Below are 18,174 nucleotides of genomic sequence, written 5' to 3' on the forward strand. Positions count from 1 at the left end.
TCTGATCCATTAATAATAAAAAAAGAAACACCACATATTATCCAGTACTGTAGAAATCACTAGGGGAGATGAGGTCCCCCACCCACCACCCGCTAATGCCAAAAGGAATGATTATTTTAGGGAGAGAATTAATAGGATCTTAATGAGCCTTACTCCCAGCGCATTGTTCACTTCACACTTGACAGCAGCTTTGTGGATCACAGTGTAGAATATGTCAACTGCTTACCAGGAGCCTTAATACACACACACACACTTTTTTTTAAAGTGAAAGATCATAATGTTTCCTCATTATTAAAATAACCACAGAATTAACTTTTGCCTCCAGGGAGAGACAGATGGCAGTTTGATGGCCTCATTTTTCCTTTCTTTCCTTTTTAGTAAGATTAATGTTTTATACTGACTGATGCAATCTATTATACTCTCTTCATACACTTCCTGTAACTGGAGCAGTAATAAGGGAAAATAGAAGCCCTCTTCTCTGTAAAACTTAATCTCTTTAAAGGTATTAGTTTCAAATACATCAGGTGATTTTTGCAAAGACCTGTGTTTTGTAGCTCTGAAGTCTGAAGTTACCAGGAGTCTTTCCATAGAGTCTTTGGGAATAAAATCAGACCAGTCTATGTGAATGGCTCAATCATGAGATAGCAATAAGCATGGGATCTCTGGATACTACTCCAAACCTTGCTGGCACCCTCAATCTTTGGCAACCAGAAGCTCTAGCCTTCTGACTCCAGAAATATGGAATCCAGACACTGTGTTTCAACAGTAAGAAAAGAGCAATCTGCATTGGGTTCAGAAGCACTCTTCTTTCCTGGTAGCTTGCAAGGAAAAACCAGGCCTTTCTATTAGAATGAAATGGGAAATTTGTGGAATAACCAGCCTCATATAACCAACATGCTTATGTCTAATTAAAGCATGAAGGGGTTAAGACCATAGAGTAAGCTGTCCTGCCAGGTTTAGCTCTATGGACTTTTATTGCCTTTGCAACTTTTCTGACTGATGTGAAGAAAAGCACATGAATCTGACCTTTGAAGAGTTTGTAAGTAAATCAGTTTTTAACTTGCCAAACTTGTGGTCCTTTCCTATGCCAGAGGAAGAAAGAATTTTTGTAACTCACTTGGAAGGGTATAAAGGACTAACAGCCTATATTTCCACATTTTACTTTGCTGCATATTTTGTGACTTTAAAACTCTGCTGGGGATCTGTCTCCAAAGAGTACTTGGCCCAAGCTTGGATCTTGGCACCCAAGAATTCATCTATCTATCTGTCTGTCTGTCTATCTGTCTATATCACCAACAAAATTAAAGCTGAAGGCTCCAAGACTAATCTCTGAATCTGGGGTTTGATTACCATAGAGTTGATTACCATAGAGCACCATAGCATAGAGTCATATAATTGTAGAGTTGGGGCTCTGAGAGTCATCTAGTCCAACCCTGTGCAACACAGGAATCCTGCCCACAGCAGTCCATGAGTGAACATGCAGTGTTTTGTGTGGAAATAGGAACACAGATCCGGAAGGTTGTGGAATAGGTAAAATGTAATTGTGAAAGACTTGTAGTACTGACAGCATAAGCTTCCACAAAATACAAAGAAAGTGATGGAATTAGGCACTGAATTAGGCACTTAATGTCCACGACAGTATGGATGAGCCTTTATGTCCACATCAAAAAAATTAGATCTGCATGCACATCAACCTACACATTGTCTTTTTCAGCGGTCAGCTTCACTGAACACTGTGGGCTTTTCAAATGCTTTAGACATGGAGTTGTCTTCAGCAAGGGTATCCAAGTCAGTTGATTCACAGGCAAAAGAAATATCCACTGTAACATCCGGTCAGCCCCAAAGTATGCCATATACCTCTGACGTGCAGCCTGAAGTTTTGCCCAGTTACAGCCTGGCTTTGGATAGAAGTACAAATGACCTGAACTCTGATGCTCTTAGCCACTTAGCAACCGGTGGTGTGCCCCTGAGGAGCGCAGTGTGCAAGGTAAGGACTGTTGATTCTGTGGGATAACCAGCCTCATATAAGCAATGTGCTTAAGTCTAATGAATGCAAAAAGGGTTTGAGACCATAAAGTCCTGCCGGGCTTAGCTCACCTTGGGAGGGACTAAGTAATCATGCCTTTGTTCCCTTTCAATCTACCTGAGAAGCTCAGTGTAAAGAGATTTGAGCTGCTTGCTCCAGCACAGACTGCATGGCTGACCTGGAGACCCCTATTTCCCTCACAGAACTGCAATTCCTAGTGTTCCCTGTGGAAAGAGATATTGTTAAACTTCTCTGGGTCTTATAGCACCCTTAACAAACTACAGCTGCCAGAACACTTCAGAGGAACCCATGACTGTCTAAAGTGGCAAGATAGTGTTTTAAATGTATTGTACAAACGTGGCTTATGCATATATATTGCATGCTGCCTGGGCTAAATCTCTGGCATGGATTCAGAGAACCGTGGGACTACTAGCTCCAAAGGAGCTACTAGCCTGAGGGGACTTGTGTTTATTTAACAACCTCTCTTCATGTCACATACAAACTCATGAAATTGCATGTGCCTCTTCTCAAAACCTTGTTTGCAATATGGCATGTGGATCGGTGGTTCAAAGGTTCTGTTGAACATGCCTAAAATAGCTTTTTGGATCCCAGCCTCTGTGTGGAAATAAGAGTGCGACAAAGCAACAATATTCAACAATGTAATTCTTTTCTTGAGATTGATGTAAGTTTGTATATTTCAATCTTTTTTCCCCTCACCCCACCTTTTTTTTTGCAAGCTGGAGAATGAAGAATTCAGCTCCATGACTTACCCTCTTGGAAGTGATTCTGTTGCTTCTCAGTCCAAAGACATCAGTGAGTTATCTCTTCCCATGCAAAATATTCTGGAAGAGCCTATTAATCTTTCGGTGAAGAAGACGCAGCCATGTGCCTCCCCTCCCATACTTATCAGCAATGCTTCCTGCATGCAGCCAGTTACTCCACAACCAAAACATATTGAAGGTATGATGTTTTTCTTTTATCTTCCTTTGGCTTTTAAAATCCGTTCCACTGCATAGTGTGGTCATTTCAGGGTTGCTGTTGCTGCAATTAGCTTGTGTGGAACCTTCAAGACTTCCACATTTATTATGGCACAAGCTTTCGTAGACTACAGTCTGTTTAATCAGATGCATGAAATGTAATCCTAACTTGGCATTATGGCCTGTGTGTGGAAATACGTAGATGAGATCAGAGGGAAATGAAATGCAAAAAGACAATTTCATTCCCGTATGACCTCACTCCCATATGTGCCCCCTCATATGTTTATATGGTTACAAATTTAAGATTACACTTCATGCTTCCACAAGGGCTTATGCAATAATAAATCTGTTAATGTTTAAGGTTCCTTCTGGTTTTTGTAGTAATTTTTTTGCTGCAACAGACATAACACAGCTCCTTCTGGAAGTAATTCATTCTGTTGCCAAGCTGAATCACAAAACTGACTACAGTTTCCTTACCTGTTCTCTTTGGCATCCACAATACTTGCCCATGTTAACAGAGAGTGACCTGTTGAGACCTTTTGAGACCTTTTGAGAAATCTGGGGGTGGGGGGAGACATTGGCCCCTAAAGGAAACCATGAAATGGAGAAACACCAAGCTGCTCTCTGCCCTGCCAGCATAAGGGAGACAGAGCTTTGGATCTGACAGTTCATCTCTCTGGGATTCTCCCTCCTCCAGCTCTTTTTGGTTCTTCAGTTAATATAGTACAAAATAGTGATGTGCATCAGATTCAGTGAATCCTGCGCTCCAAGGTGGGATGCCTTGTAGACATTCGGGGCTTGTCAGAAGTGAACTAGGATTTCTACAAGGCAGCATGAATCAAAGCTGAGATCCCTGAAGCACTTCGTGGTACCTTTGCACTCTGCCCAGCAACCCCAAATCTCTTTTGTGACAGGCTGGTGGACTTCTGGATTGGGTTGAGGTGTCTCTCTGGCAGACTCTGTTGGTCTCCCACTAGCCTGTGCTTCCAAAGTAACACCAGTATCACTCTGCTGCTGTGGTGTTCCTCCTTCTGCCTGCCAAATGTGGGGCAGAAGTGCTGCCAGTGGAAAACAGGACTCTCCATGGGACAGAGCATGCTGGAGACAGCCTGAGATCTTGCATTGACTCCTCTTTCATCATATGGTGGCTTGAGAGGGAGTTTGGATTGCCCCCGTAGTCATTAAAAATGTTGCTGGCAAGTGTCTGCTTAAAGCAAAATTAATAAGCTTCCCAACGCCAGGATGGGATGATAGGAAAGAACAATCAACAGAGTGAGGACAGAGAAACAGCTCCTGTCATGACTAACAGGTCTAAGTAGAGATAATGATTTTAGTGTTGTCCAATCCTGGTGCTTTGGGGAAGGGAGCAGCTTTGCAGAACCAAAGCATATGGAATGGGAATGTGGGGAGTAAGAGGGATACCTCTCTTGTGTCTGCAGTTTTCAGACCAGTTGCCAACATACCACTAGGAGTAATTCTTTTTTGACCTACTCCAAAGCCATGACGAGCAGCAAAGTCAGTCCTCAGGGAATGTGCAGGCAACCTTGGAACGGACAGCTCACGGAAGAACCCCGACCAGACCTAAGAGGAGGCGTGTAGTGGTGATAGGGGATTCCCTACTGAGGGGAACAGAAGCAGTGATCTGTGGGCCTGACAAGATGTCTCAGGAAGTGTGCTGTCTCCCCGGGGCTAAGATCCAAGATGTAACTGAACGACTGCAAGGAATCATAAAACCCACTGACAAATACCCCTTCCTCTTGGTTCATGTGGGAACCAATGACACTGCAAGCAATAGCCTCCAGAAGATCAAAAGAGACTACGAGGCTCTGGGCAGGAAATTGAAGCAATTAAATGCACAAATTGTCATCTCATCTGTCCTCCCAGTTGAACGACGTGGCCCAGGGAGAGAGGGAAAAATAGTGGAAGTGAACAGCTGGTTTCGCAAATGGTGTAAACAGGAACGGTTTGGATTCTTAGATCACGGACTGCAGTTTCTTGAAGATGGACTTCTGGAAAGCGATGGGCTGCATCTCACAATGGTTGGGAGGAATGTTTTTGCCAAAAATCTCAGAAACCTCATCAGGAGGGCTTTAAACTGACTAATGTGGGGGAGGGAGACAGTGCTCCTGAAGGTAGGAGTCTATCAACTGATGAAGATGATCATCCAAATGTCATAGACCAAATGGAGCAAGGATGTCACATAGAGGAGGGAGAAAGGTTGTTTTCTGCTGCTCCAGAGAAGCAGACACGGAGCAATGGATCCAAACTACAAGAAAGAAGATTCCACCTAAACATTAGGAAGAACTTCCTGACAGTAAGAGCTGTTCGACAGTGGAATTTGCTGCCAAGGAGTGTGGTGGAGTCTCCTTCTTTGGAGGTCTTTAAGCAGAGGCTTGACAACCATATGTCAGGAGTGCTCTGATGGTGTTTCCTGCTTGGCAGGGGGTTGGACTCGATGGCCCTTGTGGTCTCTTCCAACTCTTCCAACTCTATGATTCTATGATTCTATAATAGGTGCTCTTTCAGGTAAACCACTGCAGCTGTCCTTTAAAAAAAAACCTGGCATAATCCATGCCCTCAGAAGAGGTGACCTTGCAGGCAAGTTATATATGGTTCTTCAGAAAGAAAAAAATAAGAATTTAGAGGGGCAACTGTACATGCAGATTTGACTGTAGTCAAAAGCGGGGTGGGGGTGGGGGTCCACAGCCATTTTATATTTCCTAATAGTGAAGGGAGAGGAGAGAAAGCCAAACCAGGCAGCCTTCAAATTGGGATCTTGGGGGCATAAGTGGGCTGTTTTACAAAATCCCGAATAGGGGTCTGAACAGAATGTTGGGTTTAGTGCATACCAATACAAAGTTCAAAGGAGGCCATGCATTCCAAATATAACTTCCCCTTAGGATAAGACCACCAAATATTTTATTCATTTTCTTTTCTTGCAGACTGCCATAACTGCGAAGAGGAACATTTTGATATGGAAATTAAAAGTAATCAGAGCAACAGGTAACATGAAACACCCGATTTGAAAGTGTAGCATTAAGATATTGAATCCTTTTTTCCCCTCTTAGAAAGGAACATAAATCACATTTGTTGTAATAGCTCAGTTAAATTAAGTAATTCCAGATGTGAGAAGGATCTAGAACAAATTATTATAAACAGTTACAAAAATTAGTTTTCACCACAATCCTCAATGCACTTCCACAAATATATTAGTAATCTGTGAAATTAATGTGTCAATCTGTGAAGTAAGGTATCACTTTAAAAACAACATAATGACATTATTATTGTTGTCTGTGGAGCAATTGGTGTGAAACGAACTGATTAATTTTCATGTCAGTTCTGTGAGTTTTACTGGTGAGGAAACCTAGGTTGAAACAATCGTAGGTCTGACTTTCCAATGGTGAGGGAGCCTGTGGAGAATCTGTTGTGAATCACCCTGGGATCTTTGGATGAAGGATGGTATACAAATTTAAATAATAATAGTAACAACAACAACAACATAGGAAGACCCTTGTACACACAACTCCCATTCATATGTGAAGATTTGTTGATCCTGCATTATGAAGTATGAAAGCCCATTCTTGAAATTTCAGGTGTATTAATAACATCATATTAGAACATTTTGATTAGCCATCTAAAAATACAAGGGAACCTGTGAAAACATATGGTATATTAATAGAGGTGGAATGGGGGGATGATTCTTACTAGCACTGATGAAGTCAATCCACTCTTTAACCTTGTTCTTAGAGCTTGTGCCAAAGAGGTAAAAGTCCCTTATGTGCGACTGGAACGACTGAAGATATGCAACTCAGAGTCTGGAGAACTTCCAGTATTTAAACTGCAACCACAGAAGAGTGAACATGATGGAACTTTCTTGCTGATAATTGAATGTGGTACTCAGTCTTCAAGCATGGCTATTAAGGTAAGCTCAGCTCAATTCAGCTGGTTTGGTTGCTGTTTGGCATTGCTTCTATTCTACCCTGACACATTCAAATTCACTGATGCCTTTGACCAGCAGATTTGAATACACTTAGGGCCAGACTACGAGTGAAAAATAAGATCTGTGATCATATCTTTTGATGCCTTCATGTTTACTTATGAGCAGCTGCAGAGGTCTCTGAACTGGTTCAGAACTTCAGCACTGGGGACAGGGGTAAGCTTTTCCCCATGCCATTTCCCTGACTTAAATCCCCCATCTCAAGCTGCTGTTAGGGGAAAATATACAGAAACAAAAACACTGTATGTAGGTCAACAGCTGGAAGTGTCTTCCTTCCAGAAAGAAATAGACTGGCAGTGGCAAGTAGTGTGGGATGCTGCAGAGAAAAGAATAGGTGGTTCCCTGCGCTATTCTTAACGAAAGCTGAAAGTACGAAGAGCACTTGTGTGAATGGGAGACAATGGACTTCAAGTCTATTCCTGCCCTTGATGTTTATCAGAACAGCAGTACACAACAAGTGAAACCTTTCTTTGATAATTGCTGGGTTGTATTCAGTGCAGCACTAAGGTGAACGTTCCACCCGTGCCAGAATTTCTCTGTGCACAACAGAACATTCTCCCTTTCTCCCCCTACATTCCCCCTAAATCTGTTCTGTTTTATTCCCCAGCTTTCTAGAGCAGATTTGAGGAAGGCAAAGGGAGTGTGCAAGGGGACGGCGGGGGGGGGGGGGATTCCCTTGAGCTAGTGCTAAACATTGTACTAGTAGAAAAAATTCATTGAGTACCACCCAGGATTGGCATCAGGTGACTTTGACTTTCTGTAGGACCTGCTGACACTTTTATCTTACACCCACTTCCAAGTGTTTTCTCTGGGGTGATCTCTGCATAGGAGTTCTGCCTGTAATGAAAAAAATAAACAGCATTTTTAAAAATTTAAACTTTATCTGTTTTGCTCTGTTTAAGTAATAAAAACTTTGAAACTGATGCAAAGGATTTCTGTTTAAGTGTAAGCAGAATCATCCTCTACTAAAACATTTCACATACAATATGCATAGAAAAACTGTTGTGCTACTCAAAGGGTGCTAAATATCTCATTAACAGTGGTATAAACGGATCACTGGGGAAAGATGTACTTAAGTTTTACAGTGTATTACTTAATCCCTGGAATATTGTGAATTGTAGTTTCATGAACATCTGCTGTTAAACATTTAAACCTGTCTAGTTGATATAGATCCTGGCATTTGTTTGGGTGGATTGGGTTCAGGGAGAGCGAGGAAAACTCAGCTGGTTTTTGCAGGTAGTGTAGACAAGCATTTGTTCATACAGTATAGCTTCAGACACTTTTGGATACAAGGTGATGAGTGTAAAAATTTGGGTCTTTAGACTGAAGGCTGAATCCTCAGCACCAACCTTGTTGCGGACTACATTTCCTTCTGCTGGATTCAGTGGACCTTTAAGTGCTGGGGGCCTTCATGCACATTTAGGTGCCAAGCGAAAACGTTCCTCTACAACCAGGCCTTGGGCTATTTAACATCCAATACCCTTTTAAATGTGTTATGGGAGGGGGATTATTGTTTTGGTTTTGTTCTTATTTTTATTAAGTATTTTGTAATTTTAACATTGCAATTTTATGTTGTGAACTGCCCTGAGATCTGCAGATGAAGGGTGGTACTACAACAACAACAACAACAACAACAGATTGATTAACAGATACATTACATTTCTCAGGAATATTGTTTGGGATTGTGGCTATCAACCAATTTAAGCCTTTTGAAACTGCTTAATCATCAGGATTTATACAGTACTGATTGGTTGATTAAATGTCAATATATTTGCATATTACCAGGACTTCAATATAGGAGCCAAAATATTGAAGGAGGGGCTAGTTTTTTTGTGAGTAAGAGAACATATTGTGTGATAAACAGAAGCTTCCACTGACCATGGAAATTGGAACCAGAGGAGGGAAAATGCTATTCAAACAAAATGCCAGAGTTGAAACCACTTTTAAAATGTGCAGATTACATTCCATTGCTATTGAGAAAGATTTAGATTGAAAAGACATTAGCAATCCTGATTTCAACTGAGCACAATCTGTCTATTGTCTGCTATTCACAGTGCTAGAAGAAACGTTGTGGTGCTTTCAAGGTGAAAGGCATTTTTAAAAATTTACTTATATAATTTATATTCCCACCACTTATCAAAAGTTATCTAAATGTCTTCTAGGTTTGGCTTCAAACTGGAATGAGGGTACATTTTAACATTTCTTTTCCAATATATCTGGCAGGGGAAGAAGGGGCTCTGCTATTCTGAAGGTCATGCTGCCATTCAAGCTACAAAATCTCAGTTTCACTAATTAGTTGGTTAATCTATTGATTAAACCAATTAAAGCTTCGGGCATATTTTTAAATGAATGTAACTGGGGACAATGCAAATATACTTGACATCTTGGTTAGAGCTCCCCACCCCCAAACCATATCATTTGAGGGAATTACTGCATTTAATGTGCTATGCGTTACAGAGAAACTGTGAGATAGGAATCCTCAATTGTGAATGCAGTAAGGCTGCTTTCCTTGAGGCGTTTATTCACTGCATTTAATCTTCTGTACTATTTCAAATGTTGCATGTGAAAATGGTAGGCTGCTTTAATTTAGATTTTACTTTTCATCCTAGGTCAATCAAGGAAATCCACTTGAAAGACATAATCTCAAGCCTGAGAACATGGAGGAAAGGAGAATCCCCACAAGTCAACTGACAGAGCCAGTGTTGCATCCTTCTGTAGATCACAGGCTCAGTAATAGTATGAAAAAATCTGTGCTTACCCAGGAAGACCACCCGATTGAGAACGAGGACTTCTGCGCTGTTTGTTTGAATGGAGGAGAGCTATTGTGCTGTGATTACTGCCCAAAGGTGTTCCATCTTTCATGCCATGTTCCTGCCTTGCTCAGCTTTCCTGTGTGAGTACATATAGCACATGAAATATCTGCTCCATTTGGCATATGTTTCAAGGTCCACTTCTTTGAATCTAATCCACTTTGTGCCACTCACTCAGGTTTCATATATGGCTTTCAGTGGTTCTTTTCAGGTTGGATGCTTACTACAGTGGTACCTCGAGTTACAAACGCCTCAGGTTACAAATGCTTCAGGTTACAAACTCCGCTATCCTAGAAGAGTTATCTTGAGTTTAGAACTTTGCCCCAGGATGAGAAGGGAATCGTGTGCCGCCGGCGCAGTGGCAGCAAGAGGCCCCATTAGCGAAAGCATGCCTCTAGTTAAGAATAGCTTCAGGTTAAGAACGGACCTCTGGAATGAATTAAGTTCGTAACTAGAGGTACCACTGTATTTGAAAAGCGTCCTGCTGCCAGTTAGTGCTCACAGGATGATCAACAGGATATCTTGGGACTTGGGTGCAGACATTTGGTGGCTACTGGTATGTAAGTGACATTAAGCAGCCAGGAGGTGCATCTTCCATCTCAAAGAGGCCTGCGTTCAGCGATCTTCAAATGGTGAAGATGGCAAAATCAAGAAATGGCTCAAGGTCTCTCTAATCTTACAAAGTTGATAACCTGGCAACTCCTCAGTCTTTGAGCTTGGAGAGGAAGGACAGGATATAAACACCAGTTTTAAAGGAACTGCACTGTCAGCTAATACATTTCCAGCCCAAATTCAAGGTGTTAGTGATTACATTTAAAGCCCGAAATGCCTTGCAACTTGGATGTTTGAGAATGAGCCTTTCCCTATATTTACCTGGGCATAAAGATCTGCTGGAGAGGTTTTTCCCTATGTGTCCCACCTGTGGGAGATGTATGCTATGTGGAGGTGAAAGAGAGGGCATTCTCCACTATAGTTTCCTGGTTGTGTCATGCCTTCCCCTTAGGAGCTGTGTTGGCACCATCATTGGCTTTATTTGGTGCCAAGTTAAGTCCTGTCTATACACTCAACCATTTGGCAAAATTAGCTACTGTTTTATTTGAGCTGTTTATGTTGATTTTTCTGCTGATTATTGGATTTTGTGGGGTGTATTAATTTTTAGAAGGTTTTATTGTTTATGTTGTATTGTCATTTTATCGACTGTAATCCACCCTGAAATAATCTGATATAGCATGGATGGGGGTGTGTGTGTGCAATCATCATACCAGGTTAGAACTTTGTTCCATCTAGCTCAGCACAATCTATACTAACTAACAGTAACTCTTTAGGTTTTCAATCAGGACTATTTCCCAGGATTGAACCTGCGTGCAAAGAATTTCTTCCCATGCTATATGCTACATGCACAGGGACACACACAATATCCATATATTGGCATCTTTTTCCTTTACAGTAATTTGTTTTGGGGGATTTTGAGGAAACCAGAGAACTTGATTCATGTTAGGTATGGAACGCATAAGAAACTAACACAGTGGGAAGTCATGCGTTGTAATTCTTGTCTGTGATGAAAACCATGTCAAATATTGAAGATAGCAAGGTAGAGGAGCAGTAGAAGAGACTTCCTGTGTTTGTTCATGTCTCCCCCCCATTACTGCAGTCTAGTTGTTGTTAAAAAGAACTTCATCACAGCTTCTTTTCTCAACTCCTGCTGTTTGTTTGTTGCATCCATGCCTGTACTCAATTAAACAGAGAGCCAGTGTGGTGTAGTGGTTAAGAGTGGTAGTCTCGTAATCTGGGGAACCGGGTTCGCGTCTCCGCTCCTCCACATGCAGCTGCTGGGTGACCTTGGGCCAGCCACACTTCTTTGAAGTCTCTCAGCCGCACTCACCTCACAGAGTGTTTGTTGTGGGGGAGGAAGGGAAAGGAGAATGTTAGCCGCTTTGAGACTCCTTAAAGGGAGTGAAAGGCGGGATATCAAATCTAAACTCTTCTTCTTCTTCTTCTAAACACATTGATTGTTAAAGAAAATACACAATCCATCAAAATGGGCTTCTTCTGCCTGAGGTGACCAGGAAAGCAGAATTGTTCTCCAACATGGTGTTAAGGCTTCCTCTTAGGCATCTGCCATTGGCATATTAATTCAAGGACCAGTGATCTACAGCAACAATATGATGTTGTATTTTCCTTCTGTGCTCCAGAGGCGAATGGGTGTGCACGCTTTGTCGCAATGTGGAGAAGCCAGAGGTTGCGTATGACTGTGAAAACACACGTTTTAGCTACAGTAACACGCTAATGCCAGCAAGAGTACTTTATGGCCTTGACGACTATGATCAGAAGGTAAGTCCAGTATCAACAGAAGCATATAAACATGTTTGAGTAATGTTTGAGCCCTCCTTCTTTTCCAAACATGTACATTGTCTCTTCAATGTGTGCAAATGTCCCAAGGAAAACTACACAGAATAAAAATGTGAAGTAAAATACAGTAGACTCCATCTACACTGAACATAAGTCAGGACCAAATTACACACCCCAGTTTTGGGGGCAGGGAGGGTGGAGAGGATAGAGGGGGAAGCATATAGTTTATATAAAAAATTTGAGATTTTCTACAATCCAGCGGTATACAAAATTTATTTAGGAGATTTTTAAAAATTCATATAATTGTTATAATGTTGGACTTTAGCAATGCAAATGAAACAGAAACTTGTGCTTTTCATAATGGTAATATATGCTTAGTGAAAATTAGCCAAGGGTTTCTCCAACTTTTGCAAGTAGAGAAACCTGATTTAGAATTGGGTGTGAGTGGAGTACTGAGAAATAAAGTATCTGGCCAAAATATCAACTATTAATGCAGGTATTCATATAGTTCTTTTATAACCAAAGTTAATTTTAAAACTTACATTTTACAGAAGTGTGAGAAACTTATACTTTCACTGCTCTGCAACAACCTGAGTCTTCCATTCCATGAACCAGTCAGTCCTCTGGTAAGTGTTACCAGAATTTAATTTCACATCTTTTCCCTATGCTTTTCAGTATGAAGGAAGCTTTGCTTGGTTTAAAAAATGATCTTAGGAACTCTCCAGATGACCTGTTTATTGAGCATTCTTCCTGATTTGCTTTTGGGGTATTTATATAGTTATTCATTCATCTCACACTTGTCAATGCATTTCCCCATCACTTTCCTAACTGCAAAAGTCCAATTCTTCTTCTTCTTCTAAAGTAGATGTGTTGTACTAGGGTGACAGAGCCCTTTAATCAATTTGAACTGTGCAGACATTAAGTTACAGTATGTACTTGAATCTCTTGCTAAACAGTGACAGTCTGGAGGCACCCTCAGCTCAGATGGTGGGCTACAGCTACTTTCTACTTCACAGTATTCTTTCTCAGAAGTGTTCCACTTCTCTAGTTTTGTCACTATAATCATAAGTAGAGTGCTATTATATCTCTCTGTCTCTTCCCACCCATTCTGCTGCCGCCCACCCTAAGCAGGAGAAGCTGAACTCCTTTAATCTTATCTCATCAGAAGCCTGATGTTTGTCAGTTAAGGAACACTGTACTAGGCTTGACTCACTGCATCATCTCACCAAATGGTAGGATGAGAAAACCCCTCACCAAAGTGTCCTGAGCAAGCATTTCAGTCATGGGATAAGATGAGGGGCCAGTAACTAGTTAGAGAACACGAAGCAGAGAACAGAAACAAATTGACAATTCTTACGTTGGAAAGAGGTACAGTAATCACTGGGGTCCCTGGAGGATCTGTACTGAGACCAGTCCTTTTAAATTTACTCATAAATAATCTAGAGTTAGTAGTGAGTGATGAGGTGGCCATGTTTGTGGAGAACACAAAATTACTTAGAAGCACACAAAAAAAGAACAGTGAAGAGTTCTAAAAAAATAAAAATCTCCAAACCAGAACTGGCATCAAAATGAAAAATACATTCCATTGTAAGTAAGTGTAATTTTTTGCCCACTGTGCATCACTGTACGTGTGTGTGTGTGCACACACGCTAATAGTGTCTGAGCTAACAGTGCTTGAGCAGGAAGGGAATCATAAGGATGTGTTGAATAGTTCATTGAAAATGTTGACCCAGTAAATGCTGTGAAAAAGCCATATTCCATGTTGGAAAGGAATCTAAAATAAAACAATTCACAATTATTTACTACACGTTAAAGAGAAAATTCATGAACACATTAAATACATCTACTTAGCAACAACCATCAGGGACTGCTGAGTCAGAGAGTTGTCTCAGTAATTTAACTGCCACTTCTCCAGAAAAAAAATTGGTTAGATTTTAGATGAAGACATTTCAAATGCCTAAGCAGTCTCTGATGGTTGTGGGTAAGCAGATGTGTTTACTGTGTTTGTGAATTTTCTTATTTACTGTACAGTAAATTGTTGTGCACTTTATTGTTATTGTTATGGTTATGTTAAAGTTATTTTGCATAATTATGTATAGCATTGTGTTGTGATGTTAGGGATTTATAAATAAAAATGTATAAAAAACAAAACTGTGAATCTAAAACATATTCAAGGTAGAAAAAACACTTGCCTACTTCACAGCAATGCTTTTAGCTGTAAAGAATGATTGTGATATTTATTTATAGGCTCGACATTATTATCAGATCATCAAAAGGCCCATGGACTTGTCCACCATCCGGAAAAAGCTCCAGACAAAGAACAAGCAGCATTACTCCACCGCTGATGAGCTGGTAGCAGATGTGCGCCTTATGTTCTGGAATTGTGCAACATTCAACTATGTAAGTTCTTGCAGTTCAGAATTCACTGCATCACCTGGGCAAATAATGTGGGCAGTGGCTATACCTCTTCCTCTCTGAATATTTTTATTTGGGCCTTGATTCTTTAACCTAACTTTGAATAATCCCAACACAGGATTGTCAATTGGATTTACATAATGTGAAAAAATAGCAACCTAGAGAAAAGATAGCAAGTAGCCACTAATCAAAGGCAATTTCTCAGTATCCTGGACAAAAGATGCAAATACTACAAATACTGGCAGTAATTCTGGAGTGAGAGACCACAATAGGTGGTGCTGGAGAATCTATTATTCTCTATTACGTTACATTCTCATTATCTTCATTTACAGGATCCTCTGCTTTGAAGGTTTTTCTTTTTTTAAAAAATAGCAAGTTATTTAAAAGGAATGGACAGGAACCTGATTTATCATCCTTGTCCATGATTATTGTCACTCATTGACTAAATTGGCTGATCCTTGCCTTTGTGTTGCCTTTGTCTGTTGCACCTGAACAATGGCGATAACATACCAGGAAAACCTGCCTTCTGTGCTGGGGCTTTGAAATATTATTTGGCTTGTCCTTAGATATTTGCTATCAACAAAACTAATTCTGTAGGGTTCAGCACCTTGATCTTTTAGAGAAATTTACTCACCATTAATAGGTAATCTAAAAAACCTGATTTTCATCCCAATATCTGGTTTCCATTTATTTCCTAATACCACTAAGAAGCTAGCCTTCCCATGCTCACCCTTGGTTTATTTAACATTTTGGAAAGATTCTTATTCAATGTATAGTATTACATCGTTGGAAGTTGAAACTGCTTCACATGTACTATTACGTTGTCGTCTTTATGAGGATATACGTTTGACTTTTATTACACCTGTTTTGCAAAAGTCCAGGAAAGAATCGGAACACCATAGTTTAAAATTACTGTTAGAGGACAAGAATCCCAAGACTACATTAAATGTAGCCAAATTCTGTGCGTCTGCAATTAATCGCAGGAAGCAAGTGGTATCCCATAATGACCAAACCCCCAAATGTTAATTATAGGGGGCACGCTAATAATTAACTTTAATTTTTTATATTTAAATCCTTGTTATATTCATATTGTCCTCTGTATTTCTGATATTTTTTTAAATTTTATGATCTGTGATATTGTGTGTGTTGACGCTGGTCTGTGACCGTATTAATAAATTCATTCATTCATTCATTCATAGTATTATTTATTTTCACATAGAATTGCCTTGACCTTTCTTCTCACTCTGTGACGGACAATTCTCCCGGGTGGTTGTTTTCTATTTAACTGTAAATTGTATCAATTCTTTAAATGATGAGTATAATAATAAATCAAGAGTTTCATAGATCTAGCAACAGAGAGAGCATGTCTTACTAAGTGAACCACATGCTGTCGTAACAAATTATGATGCCTTCTCTTGCAGCCTGATTCAGAGGTAGCTGAGGCTGGACGATGCCTGGAAATATTCTTTGAAAGCAAGTTAAAAGACATTTACCCAGAAAAGCAGTTCTGCTCGGTGCAGCAAGATGACTCTGATTCAGAGGAACATGAAAATAGTCAAGTGGCTCCCAAGGGATTCCAGTGGCCCTCATACAGACAAGAGTGTATCCAGCCCAAAAGAAGGCGACGGCACGCTGTAAGAATACAAAAGCAATACAGAACATAACAAAACTTGATTGTTTAGTGGCCCCAAAGCTAATTCTTTCCACAGCTTTTAGTATAAAGCTTTGACAATATGCTTAGGGATGTATTAGTAAACTTCAGTCAGACCAGGGAGATTCTTTCTTCATGTTCAGTTGTGTAAACAGGTTAGCGCTTGAAGGTCTTGCAAGCTACCTAATTATTTTGCCAAGTAAAATGCAATGTGAAACAATATTTGAAAAGACCAGGTTCTCTAACAATTTGCCCATTTATTTCCTTTGTACACAGGAAAGTGAAAAGACTAAAAGACCAATGTTTTGGCCAGCTAAAGGTCTTTCTCAGGTGTGACGTGTGGAGTGCTGCAAAGAACAAAACATCAATCAAAATAAGATGTGCGTAAGAGGGGAGTCAGAAAATGTCTCTTAAGATATTCCACCTGAACTTCATAGCAGTGGTCAATCAATTTCATTTTTAGATCCTATGGGGAGATTACATTTTCAGTGTAATGTAATTTTAATAGGTAGTAAGACAGCTATATGCTGTCTTAACAATTTGTGTTTACACTACTGTTTTGTCATATGCAATAGTTATTAATAATAAAAATAGGACATTTGATATGCTGTTCTTAAAATTATTTCATAAATTCTCATCGCTTAATAGATTGTAGCTGGAAACAGCCATCTGGCAACATCACCAGTAATTCCACACATATTTATAGTGTCCATTACAATTTTACCATATGTGGCGGTGTCTTAAGCCTATTGTCTCCTCTAGTGAAAAAAATGAATCCAAAATTCATCTGGTATGAGTATACACTGTTCCCAATGCAACTTATAGCCATTGTTATGTTGTCTTGCTAACAAAATGTGGCAACCAAAGACCAAATCTCTGGACATCAGTTGAAGCAAAGCTTCCCATGGAGTTAAGCAGAGAGTTCTTGGTTCTGTGTTTACTAGAAGACCAGAAAGTGATGTGGAAAGAAATAAAACGAGAACTGCATTCAGGAATTCTACTCTTTAATTCTAGAAAAGGAAAGGACCTCCCCTGCATTGTTTTCAATTCTCACTCATATAGGGTGATTGTGCACCAGAAGTGGATTGGTGCAACCAACATGGGGAGCAGAGGGTGGGTGGAGTGAAGTTTGACTGTCCATTTAATACCAGCAGCTTACATTATACCTGTGTTCTCTTTATGCTAATCCCTTGTCTATGTGTACTGCAAACGAATATAGGGTAATTATGAAGCCAGTCAATTGCTGAAATGTGCCTGGCTGCATAGGAGTGAGACTGATAAAGGGTATTTCTGAGATGCATCAGTCTTGCTTTTTCAGAGCCTTTTTTCACCCTCCCACTTGAGCAGTAAAATTTAAAATGCGGAGGAATCCCTTGCAGACAAGTTATAGCAGAAGCTGAGATACAGTTGTTTCACTCAGTATAATGCCTCAAGCTCTCAACCCCCATGTCTTCTTTGAATCATAAGAGTTGGAAGGGACCCTGAGGCTCATCTAGTCCAAGCCCCTGCGATGCAGGAATCCTGCCCACAGCTGTCCCTGGGTGGGTTCGAACCACCAACCTTCCGGTTAACAGCAGGATGCACTGACCCACTGTGCCACACACAACACTCTGTGAAGCCTCATCCATAATACATCCCCTGCAGTCTCTCTTTAGCCTCATTCCCAATCCCAATTGCTATACTGTTAGTTGGGATCAGGTGTGATTGCAGATGGGGTGGGGTGGTCTTCTTAGATGTCCTGGTTTTCATCTGACTCTTTAAAAGGAGAGTCATTTTAACTCCCCCAAAGAGTAGTGAGTTTCCAGTTATACTAGATTTGCTGTAAATGAAGAGAGTTTTTCAGTCTATATGAATTTCTTGAATATGGTATCCATGGTTGTTATAATAGAGAACACGTTAAGCGAGAGTTTATAGAATTACTAGCCGCACCTGAATATTTTTTTCTGTTT

At 40.3% G+C, this 18,174-nt stretch overlaps 1 protein-coding gene and 1 long non-coding RNA gene across 6 annotated transcripts in view; one reads left to right on the forward strand and one right to left on the reverse strand.

The window, feature by feature from the left end:
* The window catches only part of TRIM66 (tripartite motif containing 66), a 66,949-nt gene extending 50,121 nt beyond the window's left edge, over window positions 1-16,828 (forward strand). For all 5 annotated transcript variants that reach the window (XM_081013905.1, XM_081013908.1, XM_081013907.1 and 2 more), the window contains 10 exons: window positions 1,715-1,987; window positions 2,764-2,986; window positions 5,946-6,006; window positions 6,751-6,925; window positions 9,610-9,893; window positions 12,003-12,141; window positions 12,711-12,785; window positions 14,407-14,559; window positions 15,996-16,208; window positions 16,502-16,828. In XM_081013905.1, coding sequence (XP_080870031.1) covers window positions 1,715-1,987; window positions 2,764-2,986; window positions 5,946-6,006; window positions 6,751-6,925; window positions 9,610-9,893; window positions 12,003-12,141; window positions 12,711-12,785; window positions 14,407-14,559; window positions 15,996-16,208; window positions 16,502-16,561 — 1,656 coding nt within the window. In that variant the 3' untranslated portion in view covers window positions 16,562-16,828. The remainder of the gene's footprint in view (window positions 1-1,714; window positions 1,988-2,763; window positions 2,987-5,945; window positions 6,007-6,750; window positions 6,926-9,609; window positions 9,894-12,002; window positions 12,142-12,710; window positions 12,786-14,406; window positions 14,560-15,995; window positions 16,209-16,501) is intronic.
* LOC308481593 lies at window positions 6,932-16,205 on the reverse strand. The gene is made up of 3 exons (XR_013988763.1): window positions 16,068-16,205; window positions 9,759-9,889; window positions 6,932-7,837 (listed from the first exon to the last, which is right to left on the reverse strand). It is a non-coding gene; the product is annotated as an uncharacterized lncRNA (long non-coding RNA).
* Window positions 16,829-18,174: the final 1,346 nt, after the last annotated feature.

This window comes from Podarcis pityusensis (assembly GCF_964106645.2).
Source record: "Podarcis pityusensis genome assembly, chromosome: 1".
In the NCBI taxonomy this organism is placed as follows: Eukaryota; Metazoa; Chordata; class Lepidosauria; order Squamata; family Lacertidae; genus Podarcis; species Podarcis pityusensis.